Source organism: Cnephaeus nilssonii (genome assembly GCF_951640355.1).
Source record: "Cnephaeus nilssonii genome assembly, chromosome: 7".
Classification (NCBI taxonomy): domain Eukaryota; kingdom Metazoa; phylum Chordata; class Mammalia; order Chiroptera; family Vespertilionidae; genus Cnephaeus; species Cnephaeus nilssonii.
Genome location: NC_137078.1, coordinates 71614959 through 71637126, shown reverse-complemented (window position 1 = coordinate 71637126; position 22168 = coordinate 71614959). Strand labels below are relative to the sequence as shown.

Genomic DNA, 22168 nt, shown 5'->3' with positions numbered 1-22168 from the left:
AGATGCTCCCACAGTACCAGGAACCGGATTGGAATGGATATTGCTCACGGGGTGTTGAAGACACTTTCTGAGTATGGCTCAGCTGTGTGGTCTCCAGCTTTCCTCTTCACAGAAAGCCAGGGGACTGAGGCAGGATCACATGCAGCACTAACCAAGGCTCCTGCTTCTCAGAATGTCTCCTCCACCACTGTCCCTGTCCATCAGAACAGGCTCATCATCTTCCCTCCCCCCATTCTAAGTGAGGGTGGTGGAGAGAATCACCCAGTGGTTCCTTCCTGCCTCGGGGCAGTAGAGGTCTGATTAGTACCATCAGCTGGGCTCACCTGCCTTACCATACTTGGGCAGCCAAGTTAAGGAAATCTGGACATTTGAGCTCAGAGTTTTTTAACCTTGACACCATTGATATTTTGGACTAGATACTTCTTTGTTATGAGGGCGCTATCCTGTGCATTATAGGATGTCTAGAAGCACCCTGGCCCTAGCACCCAACAAGTCGGTGGCAACCAAAAATGTCTTTAGACATTGCCAAATAAATATCCCCTGGAAGAAAATTGGTCCCCAGTTGAGAATCATTGTTTTAGTTAAGCCAGTACAATTCTTTGATTCTTGTCTCATTTTGAGCCAAATATTACATGTGCTTATAACTAATATGTCAATATAGCTTTTACTTGTGTTTCCAAGAGAAGAAATATATAGTCTAGGTGTTATCATCTCCTCCCAACACACATACTTACACTTATTACACTAGCAATGGGGTTGTCGTTGCAATCTGACTGGTGAGCAGTCTAGCTCCAAAATTCCAACCTGAGGGCTACTTTCTGGGGCCACTCTTGGTACCAACATGCCTTAGTGTGGGCTCCTCATACTGTATCGGCAAGTGTGGGTCCAAGGACCAGGAGTGGAAGACGGGTTGTAAAGCTGGGGAGGAAGGAGAGGCCTTGTATGGACCCATTACTACGTCGGCCACTTCCAAAGGCGTTTGGTTGCTTGCTCCTGGGAAATATTTTGAAAGCTCTAGGAGCTGTCCGAGGAGCATCTGTCCGAGAGGAAAAAGGATGAAGCACGTATTCATTAAGTGTTGACACCATTGGTCAAAGATTTGCCCTCTGAGGCATCAACCACTCCCCACACCTGCACCGCTGGGTTGTAACTGTCTGGGTCCTGAGTGGTTCCAGCAGACCTATGACCCCATAGTATCAAGACACAAGCCCTGATGCAGAGGTGAGAAGCCCGAGGTATGGGCTGGCGGTGAAGCTCACTTAGGTTATACCTGCTGACGCCAGAATAAGATTCGTGGTGGTGAAAGAAGCGGCAGGTGAAGCCACGGGAATCTGAAATGGGCCATAAGAGGGTCTAATACACTTGCACTCCTGAATTTGTACGTTGAGATTCATTCCTGGTACATATTCTACAAAAGTACCCTGCAACTATTCTAAGCCTCAGCTTTCTCTTCATAAACTCAGGATCACCACCTCAAGCTTACAGATTGTTCTGAGGATTAGAGATATTGCATGTGTAAAGCTTAATCATGATGTCAGTTCAATAAATACACTATATTTATGTATGTACACACACACACACACACACACACACACACACACAGTAAAGCTAGTGTAGTGGTAGCAGTAGTAGTCGTCGTAGTCATAGTCAGATGTAAAATCTTTCCAACTGACCACAAGGGCCCATAGCCCTGAGGCAAAGTTACAGGATCCATCTTGTGTAAGGTGACCAGATTTTAACATTGGTAAAGCGGGACACCTTTGACCGGGTGTGTGTGTGTGTGTGTGTGTGTGTGTGTGTGTGTGTGTGTGTGTTCTTTTTTTTTTTTTTTAAATATATTTTATTGATTTTTTACAGAGAGGAAGAGAGAGGGATAGAGAGTTAGAAACATCGATGAGAGAGAAACATCGATCAGCTGCCTCTTGCACACCCCCTACTGGGGATGTGCCCGCAACCAAGGTACATGCCCTTGACCGGAATCGAACCTGGGACCCTTGAGTCCGCTCTATCCACTGAGCCAAACCGGTTTCGGGCGGGGGGGGGGGGGGGGGGGGCGGGTTTCTTGATTAAAAATTTGGTCTATATTGTAATCGCTTTTGGTTTTTTTTAATAAAAGGAAATTCACTTCTTAGATCATCGTTGAATTTGCATCCTCTTTTCTTACTCATTATGTTAAAAATCTAAAAAAAAATTTTAAATTATATTATAAATTATTGTATACATATTGCTTAAAAACACAGTAAGTAGGTACATAATTACATGAACATATTTTATTGTTAGTTTATAAATTAAATTAATTTGATTGTTATAAAGTAACTATATTTTAAAAATTATTTTAATCCTATATTTCTTTCTAAATAATAACAATACTAACTTGTATTATTTTTTCCTCTGAATTTGCCATAACGTAAGTCGTAAGTGTCACTTTCAAAGCTGGCGCTAGACTTTTTGCCGCCACTATAAAATATAAATAATACGAGTACTGTCTGCTAAATTCAAGAAAATTTATGTATTTATGAAATAAATACATAAATTACTTACCTAAATTATCTGAATAGCTGAGTCTGAGAGACAGTTACAAAATGTTTTCGTTGTTGCCAATCCCAAAAAATGCCATTGTTCATTAAGTCCAAACAATGGTGGTCGAATTCTATCAACTGATCAACAATGCGAACTTTGATAAGCAGTTCTCGATAATCAGTTCTCAACAATTATTTGTTATTATTAAAGTTTAACATTATAAAATTAACCAAAATAATATAAAACTCATATCCTGGCTAAATAGCCACATGGCCGCCGAAAACCGTATATTCCCTTCCCGTTCTCCCGCCGTTCCCTAGCTTGTCGTGCATTCTTTCCAACTTTTTAAAACGCCGCGGGACGCGGGACAAATTGTTAAAAATCGGGACTGTCCCGCCAAAAGCGGGACGTCTGGTCACCTTAATTTCTTGTGTGATCTGTGAATTTGGCTTATGCTGGTCAGCCAGCCAGAACTAGGTTTCATGAGCAGCTATTTTGTGTGCCCCACCATAGACTGAGCAGCAAGGACCCAAAGACCAGAATCATTGCTGATCCTTGCCCTCAAAGCACTCACAGGCTGGCAAAGATGGGCAAATAACAGTTGTGGTGGTAGAGACACGCCCAGGGGACTAGGGGAGCAAAGACGTCTTGGGAAACCAAGGCAAGCGCCCCCTAGTAGGAGGAATTGGTACCAAAACCTGGGGGGCTGCGTAGGCAGTAACAGAAGACCGCAGGTTGGGCGAAACGTCACTCAGCAGGTCCACTCAGTGCAATCGCACCGCCGTCGTCTACTGGGACCTGCTGTATTCGAGTGGCGGTCAGACACGGGGGTGAGTGAGCCAATCCGGACCGACCCCAACCCCGGGCCTCAGGCGGACCGTCGTGGGAGGGAAGGAACAAATGACCACACTTACGGGGGTGTTCGATCGCTCATTCACAAACTCCGAGTAATGGACTAATCCACTCCCTCACTGGTTAATTACATCTTCATGGCCAAAAAGAATTGGGGGGAAGGGATCGATGACTTTTATTTTCACAATCGTCCTTCGTTACGCTATTTTTTATTTCAATAGGAAGAGAGGTATAAACAAACAGAAAGTACACTCCGCACTCTGGAGATCTCTCTGCGCCCCGCCGGAGCGAGGCGAGCAGAGCGGGGGGCCTCTCGGCGCGCCCAGCTCGCGCGTGTTTCTTTAAGAACCGGAGCCTCGCACAGGAAGCAGCGGCCAAGGGAGCAGGTAGGTCGGGTTGCCGCCGCCCACCTGTGTCTACCGTTGTTGCTGTCTCTTTAAGGAGGCTGGGCGCTCCCTGGAGAAGGCGGAGAAGTCCCGCCCCCGGATCTCCGGCTTCCGGCAACTCGGAGGGACCGGAACCTGTGCAGAACATCCTAGGCCCCAGCTTTCCTGGACGGCTGGGCGGCTGGACAGCTGGACGCCGAGCCCCCCGAGGTGAGGCGGCCAGGTGTGCGGGGCCTGCCTGGGACCAAGTGGGCCCGGGACCCCCTACCCGCCCCGGCCACTGAGGCCCAGCTCCTCCACCTGAAACACCGCTTCTGCTTCTTGGGCAGCTCTCTCCCAGACCTTCCTTTGCTCAGGGTATTACAGGCTGCAGGGTCGCCATCCCTCCAGTGCCTGCTGTTTGGCTGTGCATAAGCGCTTTACCGCCTTATTTAATGCCCCCGTCCCCAACACCGTATGTGTAGGTACCATTATGAACCCATTTTACAGATGAGGAAACTGAGGCCCCAGGAGCTCACAGTTACACAGCGAGGAGCAGCAGAATCGGGAATGAAACCCAGGTCTGTCTGACCCCAGAGCCCATCACTAACCAGGGGCTAGGCTTAACTGCTCTTGCTTTTCACTGTCCTCAGAGGCACCTTTCTCAACCTTATCCTTCCATCTCCAGGCTGCACCTGGTCCCTAAACACATAGTGAGTGAAATTGGATGAAATCCCTTTGGACTTTCCCCCACTTAGTTTCTATATAATATCGGATGCTTTATCTTTTTTTAAAATATATATTTTATTGATTTTAGAGAGGAAGGGAGAGGGAGAAAGAGATAGAAACATCAATGATGAGAGAGAATTACTGATTGGCTGCCTTCCGCACGCCCCACACTGGGGATCGAGCCCGAAACCCAGGCATGTGTCCCTGGCTAGAATCGAACCCGGGACCCCTCAGTCCGCAGGCCGACGCTCTATTCATTGAGCCAAACCAGCCAGGGCTGATGCTTTATCTTTATATAAAAACTATGGAACCCCACTAAAAAGAAAAGCAAATATCATTTCGAATGCTGAAATAAGATTTCTTTGCAGATATTATATTTTTGTATCCTCTTAAGTTTGTTCATTTTTCCCTTTTAGACCTCTGCAAATTTGCTTTCTAATAATTGGGAGAAGACCACTGGCTGAATGGCAGCTGTAGATGACTTGCAGTTTGAAGGTACATCAGTTGGGTGCCCACTTTCATCTTTATGATCGGTATTTCTGCAGTCACAGCAACAGATTTTCATTGCAAAGCTGGCACAAATATTAAAGAAGATCATTTCAAACATATGGGTAAAAAAATGTTGGCCCCATCAAGGTTTTTCTGTTTGTCCACACTAGCTGTTCTTTTTTGCCAAATAACCCTTCAGATGGTAAACTCATAAATTTAGTACAGTGATTACAGAAAATCTGAATAGAATTCATGCTTTGCTTCCACAAACAGGGTTGAAATAGTTATTTTATTCTCCCTATTTACCAATGAGGAAATTGAGGCATAGGAAAATTAAGTAATTTGCCTGAAGGTCATCCTATATAATAAAAGGCTAACATGCAAATCAACCGAATGGCAGAACAACCGGTTGCTATGACGCGCACTGATCACCAGGGGGCAGATGCTCAATGCAGGAACTGCCCCCTGGTGGTCAGTGCACTCCCACAGGGGGAATGCCGCTCAGCCAGAAGCTGGGCTCACCGCTGGTGAGCGAGCGCAGCAGCAGTGGTGGGAGCCTCTCCTGCCTCTGCAGCAGTGCTAAGGACATCTGACTGACGGTTTAGGCCTGCTCCCCACAGGAAGCGGGCCTAAACTGTCAGTGGGACATCCCCCAAGGGCTCCCAGACTGCTGAGGGACCCCCCCTGAGTTCACGAATTTCATGCACCGGGCCTCTAATACAGTTAATAAGTGCTAAAGCAGGGTTTGCACCCAGGCAGCTGACCTTCACAACCTATGTTATCTCACTACTATCTGAGGAAGAGATACGAGAAATCCATTTCATTAGCAAAAACCATTAGCTCTATTTTTAAAGTACTTCCAGCATCTGATCACTTCTCACCACCTCTCAAGGTCATGATCACCTCTTGTCTGGATTATAGCCCTTACCTTCTGGTCTTCCAGTTTCCTTCCTTGCTCCTCTCCAGTAGGTATTTTCCAGCCAGAAAGCCATATCATTCCCATAAACCTTCCAGTGGCTCTCATCTCACGAGGAGTAGAATCCAGAGCCCATTCTGTGCTTAGGAGGCTCTACATGATCCAACCCTCCACTCTGATTTCATCTCCTACTACTCTTGCCCTTTCTCTGCTGTATCCACACAGGCCCCATCACTCTTTCTTCTGGACACCAAGTACACTTAGAGCTTAGGGCTTTTGTGCCATGTTTCTGTTTGGGGTATTCTTACTCCAGATAGCCACATGGCTTGTTCCCTCACTCTGTTCAGATCTCACTTCATTAGAGAGGCCTTCCTTGACCATCCTATCTCAGTACAGTGTGACAACATTCAAGCACAAAGAATGGCATATACAAAGTACCTGCGAAGGGAGGACGTTTGCTTGATTTCCCCCCCAAGTAATTGAAAGAAGGCCAAGGACCCAGAGCACAGATGGTGGGGGAGGCTGTCACAGGGTGAGGTGTGAGGGTGGATAGGAGCCCAATCTCACAGGACTTTATAAACCACGTTAAGGACTTGCTCTGGGGGTCATGGAGGGCTTCCCCGAGGAAGAGTGGTAGTGTTAGAAGATGAACAAGTGGAGTTAAGTGCTCTCCAGGTGGAAGGCATTGTGTCAGGAACGGAACAGAGGCAAAACAGCAAGGGATAGGCCAGGATGTAGAAGGAGAGAATGTTGGTAGCAGAAATAAGAACGTACCAATCTTGCCCTCAAGGGCAGAAATGGGCAAGAATAACTAAGAGAGCAGAAGGTGTGAACAGTTATCATGCATTCTACATTTCAATCAAACTATGCCATCTGCTATTCCTCAGCCACGGGACATGTGTTCCATCTTCTGGGTCTTGCCCTTCCCATTTGCTTTGCATGAGATGCCATCCCCACCACTCTGACCATCCTTCTCATATGGCAGCTTCTCCAAGAAGCCTTTCCAAATCCCATCAGCTAGATGAGTCATCATCTTCCTTTGAACCTCTTTGGCCTTTGTACCTCTAACCGGACACTCTCTGTTCTTCCTTCTGACAGCCCCTTTCCCCTGGTAAACCACTGTATTTAAATATAAAACTTAAGTATATCTTCCTTGGTCTGATTCCCTCAGGCAAAGTCGTGACGTGTCTTTTAAGTGTCAATGCCATGTCCAGTCAATAAATGATAGCTATAACAATATTTATTATCTCATATCCTCTAAATCTCTCTGTAAGGAAGGTATTATCTACATTCTATAGTTGAAGAAACAGAGACTCAGAGGTATGGAGTTATTTACCCAGGGTTATGGAGTCTTCACTTAAACAAAGGACCTCATGCTCCAGAGCCTCATACTGCTTCAACAGTCAAACATTGGAGACTGAAGCTTGAATAATTGTAACATACCAGCCACCCAGTTAATCTCAGTCACTTTAGTTCTCTCCATAAAACTATTTGCATAGCTGGAAGGCAATAAGAGTGGGCTTGGCTAGCCAAAAGCCCCATCCTATTGTCAGTCACAGGATTCATGCCGTGCTTGTAGTGTTATAATGGTGCCCTGCTGGTACCCTGTCTTAGTCTTGCCAAGTTCTAGAGATGCCCTGAATTGCATTCAAGAGCAGTTAAATAAAGTTCATTAGGATACCTAGAGACAGGAAGTCTCAGTCATTGCTTATAGACATGAATAGGTGAGAGTTTTTTGGAAAGCAGTCTTAAAAGTATGGCTCAAGAGCCTTAAAAATGGTTTGCACCCTTTGACCTAGAGATCACACTGAGAGGTGTTCATCCTATGGCAATAACTCAAAAAGCTTTCACTACACAGACTATTACTACTAATGAAGAGTTGAAAACACCTCCAACATCCAAAAACAGTGGAATAATTGTGTTTAACTTAGGTTATCTCTCTCCTACTCTCCCTGACCCTGGCTGATAGAATAATATGTAGCCACATAAGTGATCATTGTGTAGACTGATATAAAAAATGGGTAAAACATTTTTATATAACCCCCAGTAGACAGAACAGGATACAAAATTGTTTACATAGTATTATCACATCCTAAATTAGTACTTGGCACACTGTAGGCATTAAGTAAATATTTGTTAAATGAATGAATGATCTTCTGGCATGAATCTTATTATATAGAGAAAAGGAAATATACCAAAAGTTAATAGTGGTTGCCTTTATATGGTGGGACTAAAAGTGATTTTTATTCTGCGGTTTCTACTCTAAATTTTGTTCCCATATTACACAGGCCTATTGGAAAAAATAACTTTTTTTTCCCATATTACATAGGCCTATTGGAAAAAATAACTTTTTTTTCCCATATTACATAGGCCTATTGGAAAAAATAACTTCATTAAATTTTGTATTAGAATCAAAGAAGAAAGGTTTAGATTGGGTACTTGCTGTGGGCCAGGCACTCTGCTAAGGGCTTTACTTAGGTAATATTCCTAACTTTCCCAAAATTCTTTAGAGTAAATATTATTCTCCCATTGTATAGATGAAAACACTGAGGCTTACAGAGGTTAAGTTACTTACTCTGGTTCATGTAAGTAGCTGAGCCAGGACTAAAATCTAGGTCTGACTCCAACTTTTGTTGTCTTCATAATTATTATTCTCTGTCAGCTTGATTTCTAGATGACTTTTTTTTTTTTTCAGAGCCTTTTTGCCATTTGTATTAGGGTCTGTAGCAAAGTTGAGGTTATAACAGTTTGTCTTTAAATTATAAGTATAGCATTTCTAGTGTGGGTAAGGCCTTTGATACATTTGTGTTCTAATTGATTTCAGAATTTGGTGATGTAGCCACTTCTCTAGCAGCAAACCCGGATGCCACCACCATCAACATTGAGGGTCCTAGTGAAACTCCCAAGAGGCCAGGACCCCCAAGAGGCTCTGGGAGAGAAGAGGATGATGAATTACTGGGAAACGATGACTCTGACAAAACTGAGGTTCGTACTTGTCTTTGAAAAAATTTTTTTTTTAAAAAAAAAACGTGTTCATGCATTTATTTACTCTCTCCTGTGTGCCAGGTAGAGTGCCAGGCAGTGGCAACACAATGTGGCATCACATGTGGTCCCTGCTTTGGGGGGATAAACAAATAGGCAAACAGATCATTGTCATTCGTGGGAAGCACACTGGGTCGGGGAGCACCAGGGTTGTGGGAGCAGAGAGAAAGGGGTGACGGAAGGCTTCCTGGAGATGGTGACACTTAACTGAGTCTTGATGAAAGAGCAGGTGGTAGCCAGCGGAAGAAGGCAGGGAAGGGTGATGTAGGCAGTTCAGACAGTACATCTCCCATTCTCCCATTTTCACATACATTGGGAACAAAATATAGATGAAGACAGGAGATGAGGCGACACTGATAGGCAAGGACTCAACCCAGTGAATATGAATATTCTGAAAACTATCTGGAGCTACTAAAAGATTGCAAACAATGTGGCCAGATATGTTTAAAGATATTTAAGATATGGCAGCCGTGTGGAATATAAATTGGAGGGAGATGGACTGGAGGCTGGAAGACCGGGTAGGAGACTGGGGAAGTGGTCTAGGCTGGAAGTGATGAAGCCTGAACTAGAGTTGGACACACATGTTTAGGAGGTGGGCTCAGTAGGACTTGGTGGCAAAGGGGTGAGAGCATGAGAGGGAGTTATCTAGGGAGACGTCTAGGTTTTTGCACCTGGTTGGATGGTGACTGTCAGGTGGCTTTTTTTTTTTTTTTAATCACAAAGATTTATTTCCATGTGCACTGTTGTGTTCCGGAAAAATCGTATTTCTGGTAACAGTTTGTAAATGGAATCATGACTGTAGTGCACTAGGGGAGCACCCAATTTATAGCAGTGGGTTCCATCCAGGCTTATTAAAATAGTGGAGCTCTTGGGTGTCAGGTGCTCTTTGTGAAACTCCAAGAAATCTATCTAATAATAGAGTAGTATGCAAATCATCACTCCACTACACTCACAAACCACGCCCACCAGCCACGCCCCAGCCACGCCCACCATTCAATCTGAGTGAGTATGCAATTAAACTGAAAACATGGCGGCAGCCCCGCCCCCCAGCCTCTCCAGGTCTCTGGGAGTCGGAGAAGTCAGGCGCCAGCGCCTGAGGCTGGCTGCAGCCACAGAGACCAAGAAGCCGCCTGTCCCATGATCCCAGGCTGCAGCCAGTCTCAGAAGCCTCAGGTCCGCCTGCCCAACGCCATGGGGAGACGGAGAAACTGGGCTCCAGCGCCTGAGGCTGGCGGCAGCCACAGAGACCAACAAGCTGCCCGTCCCATGATCCCAGGCTGCAGCCAGCCTCAGAAGCCTCAGGTCCGCCTGCCCAACGTCCCGGGGAGACGGAGAAACTGGGCTCCAGCGCCTGAGACTGGCTGCAGCCACGGAGACCAAGAAGCCACCTGCCCCATGATCCCAGGCCTCAGCCAGCCTCAGAAGCCTTAGGTCCGCCTGCCTCACATCCACCTGCCCCAGTCCTGGGAAGACGGAGAAACCGGCCCCCGCGCCTGAGGCTGGCTGCAGCCACAGAGACCAAGAAGCTGCCTGCCCTGTGATCTCAGGCCTCAGCCAGCTGGAGAAGCAGTTCACCCCACGTCCTGGGGGAGACAAGAAACCAGGTGCCAGTGCCTGAGGCTGGCTGCAGCCCGGGAGATGAAGAAGCCGCCTGCCCTGTGATCCCAGGCTGCAGCCAGCAGCAGAAACCTCAGGTCCGCCTGCCCCACCTCCTGGGGGAGACTGAGAAACCCGGCCTCAGCGCCTGAGGCTGGCTGCGACCTGGGAGATGAAGAAGCCGCCTGCCCCGTGATCCCAAGCCGCAGCCAGCTGGAGAAGCCGCCCTCCCCACGTCCTGGGGGAGACAAGAATCCGGGTGCCAGTACCTGAGGGTGGATGCGATCTGGGAGATGAAGAAGCCACTTGCCCTATGATCCCAGGCTACAGCCAGCTGGAGAAGCTGCCCACCCCATGTCCACCCGCCCCACGTCCTGGGAGAGATGGAGAAACCGGGCACCAGTACCTGTGGCTGGCTGCAGCCCGGGAGATGGAGAAGCCGCCCACCCTGCGGTCCTGGGCACCAGTACCTGTGGCTGGCTGCAGCCCGGGAGATGGAGAAGCCGCCCACCCTGCGGTCCTGGGCCCCAGTACCTGTGGCTGGCTGTGGCCTGGGAGACAGAGAAGCCACCCACCCTGCGGTCCTGGGCCCCAGTACCTGTGGCTGGCTGTGGCCTGGGAGACAGAGAAGCCACCCACCCTGCGGTCCTGGGCCCCAGTACCTGCGGCTGGCTGTGGCCTGGGAGACAGAGAAGCCGCTCACCCTGTGGTCCAGGTGCCAGCACCTGCAGCTGGCTACAGCATGGTAGATGGAGAATCCGCCCACCCTGCAGTCCCGGGCACCAGCACCTGTGGCTGGCTGTGGCCTGGGAGACAAAGAAGCCGCCCACCCTGCAGTCCTGGGCACCAGCACTTGCAGCTGCAGCACAGGCGAAGCCCCCTGTCCACCATCCCCTAAGGCTGCAGCCAGCCTGGGCACCTATGGCTGACCAGAGGGAGAGAAGCCCGGATCCTGGGTGCCTGTGGTCAGCTGGAGGAGGGAATCCTGGGTACCAGGTGTGGGCTGAGGCAGAGGTAGTTAGGGGCAATCAAGCCAGCAGGGGAGCAGTTAGGGACAATCAGGCTGGTAGGCAGAAGCAGTTAGGGGCAATCAGGCAGGCAGGTGAGCAGTTAGGAGCCAGCAGTTCTGAATTGTGAGAGGGATGTCCAACTGCTGGTTATCCCATGAGGGGTCCCAGATTGGAGAGGGTGCAGGCCAGGCTGAGGGACACACTCCCCGCTGCCCCCCCCCCCGTGCACGAATTTCGTGCACCGGGCCTCTAGTATCAAAATAATTACCAAAGTGTATGCTAAATCAAATACCATTATATACTAGGTGTTGTGAAAAGAGATCAGATTTAGGACCCTAACTTTGAATCCTGGTTTGGTATAGTAGTAATAGCTATGTGGTCTTGGGTAAGGAATTTAACTTCCTGAAGTTTAGGTTTCCTCATCTGAAATGTAAGAAGACAATGTGTCATCATTATCATCACAATAGTTAATATTTATTCAGTGTTTAGTAGCTGCCAGACACCATTTAAAGTTCTTAACTTGGATCATCTTATTTAATCCTCAAAACAATCTTGAATGCCAGGAACTATCCTTATCCTCATTTTACAAATGAAAAATCTGAGACACAGAGTTTAAGTAACTTGCCCCAGTACACATAACTGGCAGGTAGGAGATGGAACTTTAAACCGGGCAGTCTGAGCCCCAAGCCTGTGCTCCTCCCCTATATACTGGAGTTAGTGTATTTTAAGTGCCTATTAAAGTGGTCGGCACCCTCAGGAGACAGGAGTGATTAATTATTAGTATAGTTCAGTGGTCGGCGAACTGCAGCTCGCGAACCACATGCGGCTTGTGAGCCGCGGTTTGCTGCTCTGTTGACTAATGAGTTTGCCGACCACTGGCCTAGACTCTCGATTCCAATAATTACAGGCTGTTGTTCCTTGTGATTAAGCCCCTATCCCAGTGGTCAGCAAACTCATTAGTCAACAGAGCGGCAAACCGCGGCTCGAAAGCTGCATGTGGCTCGTGAGCCGCAGTTTGCCGACCACTGGTATAGTTAAATGTAATAGTCATGGTTCTCCAGAGAAATAGAACCAATAGGATGTGCATACATAGAAAATGAAATTTATTTTAGAGAATTGGTCCACATGATTGTAGATGCACCGGGCTTCTAGTATATAAATATAAATATAAATACACACACACACACATACACACACACACACACACTGAGTGGCTAGATTATTATGATCTCTGAACATATAATAATCTGGCCACTCAGTGTATATATATTAGAGGCCCGGTGCATGAATTCGTGCATGGGTGGGGTCCGGCCAGCCTGGCCAGGGGGCGGGGACATGGGCGGTTGGCCGGCCTGCCTGCTAGTCGAACTCCTGGTGGAGGGGACAATTTGCATATTAGCCTTTTATTATATAGGATATACACTGAGTGATCAGATTATTATGCATTCAGAGATCATAATAATCTGGCCACTCAGTGTGTGTGTGTGTGTGTGTGTGTGTGTGTGTGTGTGTATGTATATAACTAAACATCACATTGAGCAGCAGCAGGCTTCAAAAGTTTATGAAATGTATAGGGGGAAAATCTTAAAAACATTCTGCCCATCATTTTAATGTCTGTGTGTTGGGAAAAGGTTACCAATATTTTGACAATTAATTGGCCTAGAGTATGGAAAGTGGGTCTTTGGTGCTCCGTATCTTGTAATATTAGGGTTGGAAAGGACCTTCAGTTTCCTCTAGTTCAGGTTCCCTTCCAAGATACTAATGCTGCTTGAGGTATGTCAGAAAGACAAACAGGAATACCTCCAGACACAGGCTGTTTGTCACCATGGAAAGCAGCCACTGCCACTGTTGGACAACTTGAATGGTGAAATGTTTTTCCTTTATAATGAACAAAAATATTTGCCGAGAGTACCTACCCTTGTCCTGCAAAGTTCCTCCGAGTCTGTTTTCCCCCTTGCTGTATGAATCCTCTTCAGGTAACTGAAGACGCAGTCCCGATTCCTGGCTGCGGCCTGTATTCTGCCGTCAAATAACTGTGCTGTTGGGACAGGTGTGGCCCTCCCTGGGAGCCTCTTCTAACCTGGGGTTTTGTTGCTTTTGTAGAGGAGTCTATTTTAAGTTTCTAGTACTTTAGAGTGAATCAGTATGTCAGATTTTTGAGAATTCAGGTGAGGTAGGTAATAAGGATCTTGAGGGGGTGAGGGAAGAAAAATATTTACACTCACTGCCTTCTGTGTGTATATGTGTGTATATATGTGCATATGCATATATATGTTATTGTACATAATACATATATTATGTATAGTTAACCTAATCCTCCCTATAATCCTATGAGGATTCATATAATCCATATGACCTATATATAGTCTACCTCTGAGGTAGATCTCATTAGCACTACTTTGTAGGTAACAGATCTGAGACAGAGGAATCTAGTGATTAGATGATCCTGCCCTTAGTGGAGGGACCAGCCTTTTGGTGTGACTTCAGAGCCCATGCTTGTTTTTTATGAGGCTGAGCATCGGGTGTGGCTGTTGCAAAGTTGACAGATGCAGAAGAGCTTGGTCTTTTCTGCATCCTGATTTTATGTGATCAGCCCCCCTCTCTGTGTATCCGGAATAAGGAAATCACTTGTGTTCATTACGTTTCATTTTACCTCTGACAGTTACTTGCTGGACAGAAGAAAAGCTCCCCTTTCTGGACATTTGAATACTATCAAACATTTTTCGATGTAGACACTTACCAGGTGCGTAAAGCAATTTCACCTTTCCTTTTACGTGTAATGGAGACTTGTTTCTTCTATAGTTAAGCAATGAAATGTGAAAGCTTTCGTATACTGGATAGGATCTTACAAAAGTAAAAGGGTTACTAGTATTTGAAAATACTATTATCATAAAAGCTCTAATGAGTTTCAATTTTACAGTAGTTGATTTATTAATCTTAAAAAATCTCCAGTAGACTTACTGCTATGTTGTTTTCCAGGTCTTTGACAGAATAAAAGGGTCTCTCTTGCCAATACCAGGAAAAAACTTTGTGAGGTTATATATTCGCAGCAATCCAGATCTCTACGGTATGTGTAGTGCCGTTTTGATTCTTTACCATGTGCCCGTTGAACTCAGGTGAGTGTGCGGGTTACCTGGAAAGTTGGAGAAGTGCGTTGTTGGTGGGGCATGCAGCATTCTGTTTGACTTTTCTGAGCTTCAGTAGGAAACCTTAGAAAGAATTTTGGAAAAAGGGCAATTATCTGTTACATTAATGCCATGGTTATAAGTAATAGTGTGCCCTTTGAAAGTCTTCAGATGACATTACAAACTTGAGACAAATTAAGTTACTTTGTCTAAGGGGAGATTGTTAATTTTAATTTTGGAGGAATTGGTTTGGGGTAGAGAAGTACTCTCACATTTTTTTATTGAGTCCCAGCTCTGCCTTCAGACAGGCTGGCTCCCCTTGGGACGCAGGCAGCAGCACCGGGGGTCTGTAAGAGGGATGGGCCAGGAGATGACTGTCATCCTCAGTGTCCCTGCTATCTGAGAAAGGTCAGAGGTCCACGCAGCACTCTGAGAGAGAGGGCTCCCACACCGGTGGGTTTCTGCCCTACCTTCCTCTCTGAAATCAATAAAAATAAACAAATAAAAAAAAAAAAAGTAGAACTAGAACCTAGTTCAGTGTTATTTATGTAAAGCCCAGATTTATTCTATGAGACTGGAAGTTTTAAGATATAGAACCTTTTCATCAAATGGCACAGGTGTCCAATATTTTTTCAAATATGTCTTTATTGATTTTAGGGAGAGAGGAAGGGAGAAGGATAGAGAGATAGAAACATTGATGAGAAACAGCAGTCAGCTGTCTCTTGCTCGCCCCCTACTGGGGATCGAGCCTGCAACCCGGGCATGTGCCCTGACTGGGAATTGAACCGGTTACCTCTTGGTTCATAGATGGACTCTCAATCACTTAGCCCCACCGGCTGGGCAGATGCCCGATATTTAAAACCAGTAAAAGAGTAACTGCTCTTTAGGATGAGGAGAGGCCCCCTTCTGGTCAGCTCCCACTCTCTACGATGGTACCAGAAGTTCCATCCAGAGATCCATGGAATTCCTGGAGCTCCAGTGAGCATGGTATGACAACCATTGCTCACTCATGCCCCTCATCCAACGGTTGCTAAATGTGATTTCTTTTTAGCTCTCTCATTCGTTCTTCTAGCTTGAGAACTTCTTGAGAGGCAGGCTCTGTGCCTGAGTAATCCATGTTATCAGTGCAGAGGGCTTGGCACAGAGTAAGTACTCAATTTGTGAGTACCTCATTTTGTGCTAGAGGCTGAGGATTAAAGATCAAGTCTTAGCCTCCACCCCCAAGGGGGAAGAAGAGAGAACTAATGTTTGCTGAGCACCCTACAAATGCCAAGCATGGAGCTAAGTCTACTTTATACTGTTTATTTCCCACACTCCAAGGCAGTCTTATCAAAAGAGAAAAACTGAGATTCGTTTTATCATTCTTTGTGCTTTTCTGTATGTTAGGAATATTTCATAATATAAAAATGCATACTACAAACGAAATCAAGGTTCCCTCCCACCCTTAGCCCAAATAAGAGTAGGAATTTGGAAGGAAGGAGAAAGAGAGAAGGTAGTATGGAGCAGCGTGCAGACCTGGGGTGAACAGGTGGTGTGTCTCTGGAGTCCAAGTTTCCTTGTGTCTGCTGTCCATTGTTGTGTCCCCAGCACTTAGGCCAGGGCCTAGAGGCTGACAGAATGCGATTCTCTGCTTTCTAGTTATAATATTGTGTCCACTTGTGGTCATGTGCTTGGATGGTCTCCATCCATCAACAACACATGGTCAGTTTTGTTCATTTTTTTTACAAAACTTTTGGGAATTTTGTTTTTTTTTTTTAATCCTCACATGAGAATATTTTTTTCCATTGCTTTTCAGAGAGAGTGGAAAGAAGGGGGGAGGAAGGGAGGAAGAGAGAGAGAGAGAAACATCGATGTTAGAGAGATACATCGACTGGTTGCCTCCCACATGAGCTCCAACTGGGGACGTGGAGCGAACCCACAACACAGGTATGTGCCTTTGACCAGGATCGAACCCATGATCCTTCAGTGCATGGGCCAATGCTCTAACCACGGAGCAACACCACCAGGGTGGGAATTTTTTTATTGTTGATTGTAGGGTTTTTCTTAAAAAACCGGTTTTGTTTGTTGCATCTTTAAGGTGGTAGGCTCTCAGAATAATACTGTGAACAAGATTTAGTCCTTGGCTGCCGCAGAGACTCTTTGGAGCACCCAGTCGAGTGTTGGTGCTCCCTTTCCCACCTTCAGGATTCAGGGAGGCTTTGAAAAGTGCTAATCCATTTCTGTTAGTCATCTCCCCCAACACAATAGTTCTCTTAATTTTATGATTTGTCACGGTGCCTGCAGTTATCCCAAAAGGTATTGCAAAATATTAGTGAAATTGAAAATGAAATTCAGAAAATATATTAAAATCTCTAGATTTAAAATTACATTCTAATAGTACTTTTTCTAAATGGGGAGAAACAAAGATGGTGTTCATGAATCAAGGAAAATGATGAAAGGGGTCTGCAAAGCATGGTGCACCTCCATTCAGTGGAGTGTTTTACAGTCACTGAAAAAGAATAAAACTTATTTTTATGAATAGCTATGATAGAATCTCCAGGATATATTAAGGTGAAAATGAATATGTCTGTTGCCATTTGTATAAAGCGTGTGCGTGCGCACACACACACACACTCATGCACACTTTTGCTTTATTGTGTATAGAAATCTCTGGCAGGATTTGCCAGAAACTGATTACAATAGTGAGATCTGGGAGAGGAAATGGATAGCTAGAGAGTGAAGAGGGAAAAAGTTTGCTTTTCTCTATATCCCCTTTTGTACCTTTTGAACACTGAATTATGTGTGTTTATTACTTTTTTTATTAAAAAGAAAGAAAAAAATAAAGCCTTAAACACACAAAAATACACCTATAGTGAACGGGTAGATTACATTAACTCTTCCCTAAAGCATTCTGCTTGCCCTACTCTTCCATTTAGACCGCAGAAGGACCTGTCTGGTTGAAGTTATTTTTTTTCTGGGACTCACAGTTAGCACTTAGACAAGGGAAGTACTTGCTTCCTCTATCCTGATGGTAAAGGTTTAGCAGAATGGTGACCCTCCAGTAAAAGAAGCTATAAACAAAACAAATCTGTCTTTATTCACCTAATTATGGAGGTGTTTTGGCTTTTTAAAAAATATATATTTTATTGATTTTTTTACAGAGAGGAAGGGAGAGGGATACAGAGTTAGAAACATCGATCAGCTGCCTCCTGCTCACCCCCCACTGGGGATGTGCCCACAACCGAGGTACATGCCCTTGACTGGAATTGAACCTGGGACCCTTCAGGATGCAGGCCAATGCTCTATCCACTAAGCCAAACCAGTTAGGGTGGTGTTTTGGCTTTTTTTTTTTTATATCTTTATTGATTTTTTACAGAGAGGAAGAGAGAGGGATAGAGAGTTAGAAACATCGATGAGAGAGAAACATCCATCAGCTACCTCTTGCACACCCCCTACTGGGGATGTGCCCGCAACCAAGGTACATGCCCTTGACCGAATCGAACCTGGGACCTTTCAGTCCTCAGGCCGACGCTCTATCCACTGAGCCAAACCGGTTTCGGCTTTTGCATTCCAATCTCCCCTGCCGTAAAGGCAGCTAATTACTGAGTTCTGTATTCGACCTTTTAAAAAAGAAAATCCCCACTAAACAGGTATAGTAATGCATCTAAAAAGTCATCGTCCCTTGCTTACATGAATAGGGCAAGGGACATGAGAAAACACGCTTTAAGAATCTAAAGGCTGGTGCTTAATTTTCTTGTCTCTGAATTCTGTGGTTTCCTTTGCAGGCCCCTTTTGGATATGCGCCACATTGGTCTTTGCCATAGCAATTAGTGGGAATCTTTCCAACTTCTTAATCCATCTGGGAGAGAAGACATATCATTATGTACCTGAATTCCAAAAAGGTTGGTGAGTAGCTTGACTCATTTGGAATGCTGTCAGTTTGTAACCCTGAGTGCCTTTACCCACTGAGCTCTTGGGCCCCTGTCTCTCTCTAGGTGCTGCATCCTCTGCTTGCTGTATTTCAGGGTTCAAACATATCCAGTGTCTCAGCATTTACCATCCATTTGTATAAATACAAGTAAAATTTTAAATTGTGATAAAATGTACTTAACATAAAGTTGGCCATATTAACCATTTTCAAGTATACAATTCAGTGTACTATCACAATATTGTAATTTCATATAATCTTCTGTAAAACTAAGGGAATGACCAATAGCAACTGGAATTTATTTAAAGAAAAATGTACAAAATAAGCAAAAAGCAGTGTGCATGAAAGTTTCCATTGTAGCATTATCTGTGTTATCCAAATGTTGGAAACAATATAGGGATGTTGTTATTTAAGTCACAATGACTCAACAAGCTAGGTCTGTAGCCACTAATTATGAAGCTCTAGAGAAGGGTGGGGAACCTTTTTTCTGCCAAAGGCCATTTGGATATTTATAACATTATTCGAGGCCATACAAAATTATCAACTTAAAAATTAGCCTGCTGTATTTGGTCAATCATTTAATGAACTCACCCTTAATGCCTTGGCTGGGCCAGACCAAATGATTTTGTGGGCGGGCCGGACGTTTCCCACCCCTGCTCTGGAGCAAGGTGGAAGACTGATCATCAAAACTTATGCTTGTGCTATCAGCAACTTCGTGAAAGAGAAGTCTGCAAAGGGTCGGGGCCCAGAAGGGAAAATGCAGAAATGAGTGATGGGCTGTGCATCACATTCCCATTCTAAACTGCCTTTCTTGTGTAGCATTGGCTAATTAAAAAACAAACAAACAAACAAACAAAAAAACAACTAGGTGAGAGCCACTTCAAATGAGAAAGTTTGGCTTTGTAGGAGATTGATCTATGCCACAATCTCAGTTTTCTCCTTCCCTCCCTGCCTGCCTGCTCTCCTGATGAGAGGCTGTACATCCTGTATAAAAGCACGGTTTCTGGAACCAGGTCACTGGCTTCAAGTTCCAGCCCCACCACTCATTAACTTCTACCTTGCTGGGAAGGTTATTTCATCTCCCTTGGCCTCAGATTCCTTATCAGTGAAATGGAACTATTAATACCTATATTATAGTGCTGTTGTATGAATAGAGTTGATATATGTATATATGAAGACACGTATGTACACACACACATATATGTATATGTGTATATAGAGGTGTGCATTTACCTGTATCTGTGTGCCTCTGTGTAGCCTTCCTTCTTTCTTTCCCTCTATCTTCCATGCCCATTTTCACTTCTTTCCTTCTTCATTGTGGAATCGGATCTGGATTCAGTCCCAATTCCATTTGTCAAATGACCTTAGTTAGAGATTAACTCAATAAATGTTATCAATGAGCTATAGACCTTGCCTTCAAGTAGCTTCGATGGTTAAGCAAAGAAAGACTGGTAAATGCACATTGCTATAAATAGTATGTGTTAATTTCTGTATCTGAGGTAGGTGTAGGTATATTGACAGAAAAGAAGGAGCGAATCACCCTGCCTGAGGGTCTGAAAGCCCAGGAGGGTATTTATCTGTTCTTATCCTCTTTGGCTGGGCATCCTAGTCTCAAGGAGTCATGGGATGTAAAATAGTCATTGCCTCTATCAATAAACAGTTTTCCAATTTATGTAAAGAGTGTAAGTCACACAACCAAAGTCAGATCCTGCTTCCACCACTTATTATTTGATCTTGACCACTTAGCTTCTCTGATCTTGTTTCCTTGTCTCTAAAATGGAGATATAAAATATATGAAATATTGTGATTACTTATCTGTTAACAATATAAAATTCTAATTATTAGTTATTTATTATTTATCAATCAGTGTTCTAAGTATTCCTGTTTGTACTCATTTAATCTTATAAGGTAGTCTGCTATTATTCTTCCCACTTTACAGATGAGGAAACTGAGGCAGGATGGTTAAGTAACTTCCACCCAGGGTTACGCAGCTATAGTGGCATAGCTAGGATTGGAACCCAGGGACTCTGCATCCAGAGCCTGTGCCCTTGACTGTTGTACAGTGTTGCTTCTCAATAAAGCACTCAGTGTAATACCTGACATCCAATGGCTAACTGTAGCTATAGTAGTAATTCTTTTCCTCTTCTGTTAGTTATCCAAAAAAAAGGCAGTATGTCAACATTTAGCCTAATCAGGGAGTTTCCAATGGGAAAAAGCTTCTCTGGTAGCTAACAGTGTTTTGGACAATCACGTGTCTTAACCAGTCGGACTGTAATTGCTAGAGGTGCCTTTGAGGAGCGGTGAGTGAATTACCTGCTGATTTTTATGTAGAAAGGGCTGGTGCCACAGGTTTAGCTATGTTTTATGATCCTCCACTCCACAAGAGGGAGAACGAACCCTCCAGGGCGTGCTGCTGCCAGAGGAGGAGGGAGGTACAGTAATATACTGAACATTGCTGTTCTGAGGAGCTGCTGAATACCTTTTCCACCACAGAGACAGAATTATTTAAAAAGGAAGTGAAACTGGAGAATACTAGTATGTCAAGCAATTCATCAATGAGCTAGAATTCCCTCTTTCAGAGACAGAAGGAACCTTAAATAGTATGCAGAGCAAGTTAATCTGTACCCAGGGCATTTTAATAAATTTGCTAAAGAAATCAATGTCAGCTCTTGTTATACTAGGAAAGAGGATGTTTTCTTCCAAGGGAATAGTTGGCTTTTATTTGATTGAAAGGCTCAGTACATTTAAACACTTGTAGTGTGGCCTTCTGACATATTTTAGTTGAATAATTCAAGTTTTTAATGACTAATTTAATAATATTAGTTGTTAGTTATTAAACAAATTAAAAAAAAACATATGAGAGACTACTGGTCATCATCACGAAGACAAATGCTAAAGATTGATCAGTTCTGCCCAGCCGGCGTGGCTCAGTGGTTCGGCGACCTATGAACCAGTAGGTCATGGTTCAATTCCCAGTCAGGGCACATGCGGGTTGCAGGCTCGATCCCTCAGTAGGGGGCATGCAGGAGGCAGCCATTCAATGATTCTCTTTCATCATTGATGTTTCTATCTCTCTCTCCCTCTCTCTCGGAAATCAATAAAAATAAGTTTTTTAAAAAGATTGATCAATTCAGCACATTTATAGAGTGCTTATTATGTCTCGGGTGCTGTGGGTCTGTGGTGATCCCATGGCCCAGTGAAATAGATTCAAATGTTAGGAAGTAGGTTCAGTACTGGTAGTGCATTGAAGGCTTTTGTCCTGTTATCCTCAGTGTCCATAGCAGCCACAGTCATCTATGCCTACGCCTGGCTGGTTCCCTTCGCACTCTGGGGCTTCCTCCTGTGGAGAAACAGCAAAGTTATGAACATCGTTTCCTATTCGTTTTTGGAGATTGTGTGCGTCTATGGATATTCACTCTTCATTTATATCCCCACAGCAGTAAGTACCACACTTATTCTGAGTGATGTCCTATTCTTGGTTGAAAATTCAACTGGCATCATTATTCCTAGCCTACCACCGATATGCCTGGGAATTGCATGGAACAGAATGACAGATCTCAGAGGGAAGGGGGGAGAGCTGGGGGTGGGAAGAGATTAAGCAAAGAACTTATATGCAT

General features: G+C 44.7%; 1 protein-coding gene across 5 annotated transcripts in view; it reads left to right on the top strand.

Moving 5' to 3' along the window:
- Positions 1 to 3185: 3185 nt before the first annotated feature.
- YIPF1 (Yip1 domain family member 1) overlaps positions 3186 to 22168 on the top strand; it is a 30097-nt gene continuing 11114 nt past the window's right edge. Inside the window, exons 1-8 of one of the 5 annotated variants that reach the window (XM_079776306.1) lie at positions 3188 to 3968; positions 4248 to 4318; positions 4883 to 4961; positions 8696 to 8856; positions 14182 to 14262; positions 14499 to 14586; positions 18409 to 18525; positions 21824 to 21990. In XM_079776306.1, coding sequence (XP_079632432.1) covers positions 4931 to 4961; positions 8696 to 8856; positions 14182 to 14262; positions 14499 to 14586; positions 18409 to 18525; positions 21824 to 21990 — 645 coding nt within the window. In that variant the 5' untranslated portion in view covers positions 3188 to 3968; positions 4248 to 4318; positions 4883 to 4930. Of the gene's footprint in view, positions 3969 to 4247; positions 4319 to 4882; positions 4962 to 8695; positions 8857 to 14181; positions 14263 to 14498; positions 14587 to 18408; positions 18526 to 21823; positions 21991 to 22168 lie in introns of all 5 variants that reach the window. The other 4 variants (XM_079776304.1, XM_079776303.1, XR_013813749.1 and 1 more) reach the window with 4 other exon arrangements.